At 44.3% G+C, this 6,000-nt stretch overlaps 1 protein-coding gene across 1 annotated transcript in view; it reads left to right on the top strand.

Annotated features, from left to right (window-relative positions):
* Positions 1–6,000, top strand: part of DNAH14 (dynein axonemal heavy chain 14) — a 293,744-nt gene that overhangs the window by 31,107 nt on the left and 256,637 nt on the right. The window contains exon 9 of the mRNA XM_077779923.1: positions 1,633–1,764. Within this exon, the coding sequence (XP_077636049.1) occupies positions 1,633–1,764 (132 nt within the window). The remainder of the gene's footprint in view (positions 1–1,632; positions 1,765–6,000) is intronic.

The following is a 6,000-nucleotide window of genomic DNA, read 5'->3' as shown; positions in this document are numbered from 1 at the left end:
ACCTGCCGTGAGGGTGGGGGTGCCCCTGGAGGGGGGGTGGGGAAAGTTCCCAGAACAGGAGTTTGCACAGAGGGAGGAATGGCAGTGATTCGTAGCCAGGACAACTGAGACGGGGGTGAGGAGTCAGAAGGCGGCCTGCATGTGCCTGAGGACCGCTGGGGTGTGGGTACCAAGGAGGGGGCNCACAGGACGGGAAAGGGCCTCCGTGGCTGTGTTCATCAGACCTAGGGAGACCGGTTCATCCAAAGCCGCAGAACCAGTTGGAGAGTTGCGAATTTGGGTTCAAGAATAATTGTGTTTTGGGGGTGCAGTATCTTGAATACATAATGAAAATGTGAATGTGCCCCACTCGGGGGACAGGGGAGTGGGCAGCCTCATAATCTGCACGTTTCACAGGCTGCCTACACAGTTCTTCTTCTCAAAGAGTAAACTTTGAGAATTATTCTTAATTACTGAAAGTTTCTAAACATGTAACTTTAGGAAGATTAATGTGATGTTAGTTGATCAGGGAAACAGAAAGCAAGGAGTTATAAAGAGATGGTTAGAGCGCTGGGGTAACGCAGGTGTGAGCAAGAGTGACTTAGCGGTTGGCAGTGAGCTCAGGAAGGGGCACTCTGAGAGACACTTTACTGGAAAGATCCGGACCTGGTAACCAGATACAGGACCAGGAGAGAGAGACCACGGATTAATGCAGAATTGTAACCAGGAGAGGGGGAACACGGAGCTAATCCAAGATTGTAAGGCTCAAGCAGCACTTTTCACATTTTTTATTGGGAAGACTCACGTACAAATATTATAACTAGGGATAAAGGCATCTGTGTATTTGTTGATGAAAATGCATTTTGGTGAGAGAATTAACACAACATGGGAAATACAGGAAAGTACTGGAGAGAGGAAGGACACGGAGGAGTGGGCGAGCTGTTTGTGTGCTGTGGGCTCAGGAGCGCAGCCGATGGGATTCCCCCATGCTGCATTCCGCGTAGTGCAGCTTAAACTTCACCTCGTTTGGATGATTTAATTTTAGCCTCTTTATCTGACATTTAGTGCTCATATCTGTAAATGTTACACGTAACTGAGATTTCAGAGGTAAAAGCAATTCCTGGGTTTGGTGGTTCTCCTCAGCTCACAGATACTTTGGTATACCTCAACTCCTCAGTTCTGCTTAGGCTTAATTTTCGTTACAATTAAGATGATAATGTATTTTTCTGTGTTTTATTAAGATATAGTTTGGGGCACCCACCTGGCTCAGGCAGTTGAGCGTCCGACTTCGGCTCAGGTCATGATCTCGCGGTTCGTGGGTTTGAGCCCCGCGTCGGGCTTTGTGCTGACAGCTGAGTTTGGAGCCTGTCTTCAGATTCTGTGTCTCCCTGTCTCTCACCCTCCCCTGCTCTTTCTCTCTCTCTCTCAGAAATAAGTAAAACATTAAAAAAAAATTAGAAAAAGGTGTAGTTTAATTGTGTGTGGATTCTAAGAATGTGGAAAGCATCTGGCATATAAAGCGTGACATATATGAAGGAAAGTATAAAATATACTCTTTAGGACGTGAGAAGGTGGCCAGAATATTTCATGTCTTTTTTTTTTTTAATTGAACTTTGACTCCAACATTCAACGTCTCCTGTCTTGTGTGAGTAGCTGGATAGTTCTCGAACATATTCTCTAGACGAGTTTTGTGAAGAGCAGTCCCAGCAGGCTACCCGGGCAGTGAGACAGCTTGAGGATTTGAGAGAGAAGGCTATTTGCAAAATGAAAAGTACATTTTTGAAGGTAATTCTTTAATTCTATCTTCTCTACCAATGTGTGATGTATTGCCTAAGGCAGTGGCTCCCAGCTGCAACCCTGTAGATGGGCGGTGGAGGGACAGAGGTGGCCCCTTAGCCTCGCAGCTTCTGCTGCATGGTGGCGGCGCAGGACCCTTTCCAAGGGCCATGTGGGCGCAGGTGTGCGCGGTGCAGGAGCCCCCGCTGCATGACAGTTTGTTTATCCCATTTGGCTTTACAGCAGGTGCGTGTTCATAGATGGTTTGTTCACTGAAATCCAGAGACGATGTTGCTTTTATGAAAAAAGGCAAGAAGCACAAAGAACCTGCCCAGCTCCTTCCCCAGACCTCCTGCGGCACCCCCCGCCACACCCCCCACGTGTTATCCCCATGCCGCATCCCCGTTGCAACACCCCACACACGGCACCCCCTTTGGCACCCGCGGCACCCCCACTGCACCCCCCACGTGCTAACCCCATGAGGCATCCCTGCGGCACCCCCAAGGCACGGGTGCAGGCAGCATCTCTGAGCATCAGTTAGTTTTGTGCAGACGTCAGCAAGATGTGCCTACGGTATCAGAAGAGCCTGGCAGGTTATTTTTGGGGTGTGGGAACACTCAAAACATTTGTCTAAATTCATGGTAACTGCTGCTGCTTTCTTTGTGCTGTGTTGCTTGGTGGAAGGTTTCATAGCACCTGTACCTTTGGATAGTGGGGGAAGCCTCTGCAAGTGTGTGTGTGTGTGTGTGTGTGTGTGTGTGTGTGTGTGTGTGAGAGAGAGAGAGAGAGAGAGAGAAAATGCACACATATGGATGTTTACCTTGAAGACACTTAAAATCTAACCCGAGCTGAGCTGTACAGGGAAATACAGTTTGTTACAAGGTTCAGTGTTTATAAGACGAAAACTCCCTGCTCAAGGGGAAGCATAACCACATGGGACAAAACTTCACTGAGGACTTTATGAAAAGGACTCCGTAATAAAGGCCTCAGAACACTCTTCCCTGAGATGCTGTGACTCACTGGACAGGGTTATTTTACAGCGCCTTCCCGGCCAGGGAGTGACGATGCGTGGAGGCGTCAGGCACAAGTGCACTTGGCCGAGGGACTGTGCAGTGCCATCCCTGCGGAAACTAGTTGGTTTGGTTTATGTAACTTATAAATGAAGTTAAAAATTTTTTTTTATTTCAAGTTTTTATTTAATTCTAGTTAGTTAACATATGTATTAAAAATTGGTTGCAGGTGTAGAATGTAGTGATTCCTCCTTACATACAACACCAGCGCTCATCACACCAGTGCCCTCCTTAATGCCCATCCCCCCCACCTCTCTCCACGCACCCTGTTTATTCTCTGTGGTTAAGTCTCTTATGGTTTGCCCCCCCATTCTTTCTTCTCCTGTGTTCATCTGCTTTTTTAAAGTTTATTTTAATGTTTATTATTTATATTTGAGAGAGAGAGAGACAGAACGTGAGTGGGAGAGGGTCAGAGAGAGAGGGAGACACAGAATCCCAAGCAGGCTCCAGGCTCTGAGCTGTCAGCACAGAACCCATTATGGGGCCCAAACCATGAATTGTGAGATCCTGACGTGAGCCAAAGTCAGACGCTTAAACAACTGAGCCACCCAGGCGCCCCCATCTGTTTTGTTTCTTAAATTCCACAAATGAGTGAGATCATATGATTGTCTTTCTCTGACTGGCTTACTCTGCTTGGCATAATACACTCTAGCTCTATCCACATCATTGCAAATGGCAAGATTTCATTCTTTTTGATGGCTGAGTAATATTCCATTATATACATATACCACATCTTTATCCATTCATCAGTTACTGGACATTGGGCTCTTTCCATAGTTTGGCTGCTGTAGATAATTTTTGTATCCTTTGGGTAAATACCTGGTAGTGCAATTGATTGGTTGTAGGGTAGTTCTATTTTTAAGTTCTGAGGAACCTCTACACTGTTTCCCACAGTGGCTGCACCAGTTTGCATTCCCACCAGCAGTGCAGAGGGTCCCCCTTTCTCCACATCCTCGCCAACACCTGTTGTTTCTTGTGTTGTTGATTTTAGCAGTACGGACAGGTGTGAGGTGGTATCTCAGTGTGGGTTTGTATTATGAGTGATGTTGAGCATCATTTCATGTGTCAGCCATCTGGATGTCTTCTTTGGAGAGATGTCTGTTCATGTCTTCTGTGCATTTCTGGACTGGATTATTTATTTTTGGGTATTGAGTTTGAGAAGGTCTTTATAGAGTTAGGGTACTAACTCTTTATCCAATATGTCATTTGCAAATATCTTCACCAATTCCATAGGTTGTCTTTTAGTTTTGTTGTTTTCTTTGCTGTGCAGAAGCTGTTTATCTTGATGAAGTCCCAGTAGTCCATTTCTGCTTTGGTTTTCTTGCCTCCAGAAATGAGTCTAGTAACAGGTTGCTCAGGGTGCCTGGGTGGCTCAGTTGTTCAAGCATCTGATTCTTGATTTTGACTCAGGTCGTGATCCCAGGGTCACAGGATTGAGCCCTGCATTGGGCTCTGCGCTCAGTGTGGAGCCTGCTTAAGATTCTCTCTCTCTCTTTCTCTCTCTCCGCCCCCCACTCTCCCCTGTCCTCCCTCCCTTCCCCCACTCACTCCTGCATGCTCTCTTTCTCTCTCTAAAGAAAAAAGTTGCTACAGCCAAGATCAGAGAGGTTGCTGCCTGTGTTCTCCTCTAGGGTTTTGATGGTTTCCTGCCTTACATCTCACATTTAGGTCTTTCATCCATTTTGAGTTTATTTTTGTATATGGTGTAAGAAAGTGGTCCAGGTTTATTCTAATGCATGTCACCATCCAGTTTTCCCAGCACCATTTGTTGAAGAGACTGTAAAACACTGGATATTATTTCCTGCTTTGTTGAAGATTAGTTGACCATGTCGTTGTGGGTTTATTTCTGGGTTTTCTGTTTCGTTCCGTTGATCTATGCATCTGTTTTTGTGACAGTACCATACTGTCTTGGTGATCACAGCTTTGTAATACAGCTCAAAGTGTGGGTTTGTGATGCCTCCTGCTCTGGTTTTCTTTTCAACATTACTCTGGCCATTTGGGGTCTTTTCTGGTTCCATACAAGTTTTCAGATTGTTCTAGCTCTGTGAACAATGCTGTTGGTATTGTGATAGTGATTGCATTAAAGGTAGAGATTGGTTTGGGTAGTACAGACATTTTAACAATGTTTATTCTTCCAATCCATGAACATGGAATGTTTCACCATTTTTTTGTGACCTCTTCAATTTCTTTCATAAGTGTTCTATAGTTTTCAGGGTACAGATCTTTTACCTCTTTAGTTAGGTTTATTCCTGAGTATTTTGTGGGTTTTGGTGCAATTGTCAATGGGACTGTTTTCTGAATTTCTCTGCTGCTTCATGACTGGTGTGTAGAAGTGCAACAGATTGCTGAACATTGAGTTTGTATCCTGCAACTTGGCTGAATTCATGTATTCTAGCAATTTTTTCATGGAGTCCTTCAAGTTTTCTACGTAGAGTATCATGTTGTTTGCAAATAGTGAAAGTTTGACTTCTTCCTTGATGATTTGGAAGCCTTTTATTTCTTTTGTTGTCTGATTTCTGAGGCTGAGAATTCCAGTACTATGTTAATAGTAATGGTGATAGTGGGCGTCACTGTCGTATTCTTCACAGTAGAGGAAAAGCTCTGTTTCCTCCGTTGAGGATGATAATAGCTGTGGGTCTTCCATCTATGACCTTTATGATGTTGAGGTGTGTTCCATCATCTATACCTACTTTGTTGAGAGTTTTTATCAACAAAAGATGCTGTATTTTGTCAAATGTTTTTCTGCATCTATTGAGAGGATTGTAAGGTTCTTATTTCTTTTATTAATGTGGTATATCAGGTTGACTGATATGCAAACATTGAACCAACCCTGTAGCCCAGGAATGAATCCCACTTGATCATGATGAATAATAATTTTTAATATACTGTCGAATTAGATTTGCTAGTATCTTGTTGAGAATTTTTGCATCCATGTTCATCAGGGATATTCATCTGTTCATTCTCCTTTTTAGTGGGGTCTTTGTTTTTGGAATCAAGGCAATGTTGGCCTTGTAAAATGAGTTTGGAAGTTTTCCTTGCATTTCTGTTTTTTGGAACAGTTCGAGAAGAATGGGTATTAACTCTTCTTTAAATATCTGGTAGAGGGGCGCCTGGGTGGCTTAGTCGGTTAAGCGTCCGACTTTCGCTTAGGTCATGATCTCGCGGTTTGTGGGTT

Source organism: Crocuta crocuta, unplaced genomic scaffold (genome assembly GCF_008692635.1).
Source record: "Crocuta crocuta isolate KB4526 unplaced genomic scaffold, BGI_CrCroc_1.0 scaffold322, whole genome shotgun sequence".
NCBI classification, from domain to species: domain Eukaryota; kingdom Metazoa; phylum Chordata; class Mammalia; order Carnivora; family Hyaenidae; genus Crocuta; species Crocuta crocuta.
Note: the sequence above shows the minus strand (reverse complement) of the source record. Positions and strands in the feature narration are given on the sequence as shown.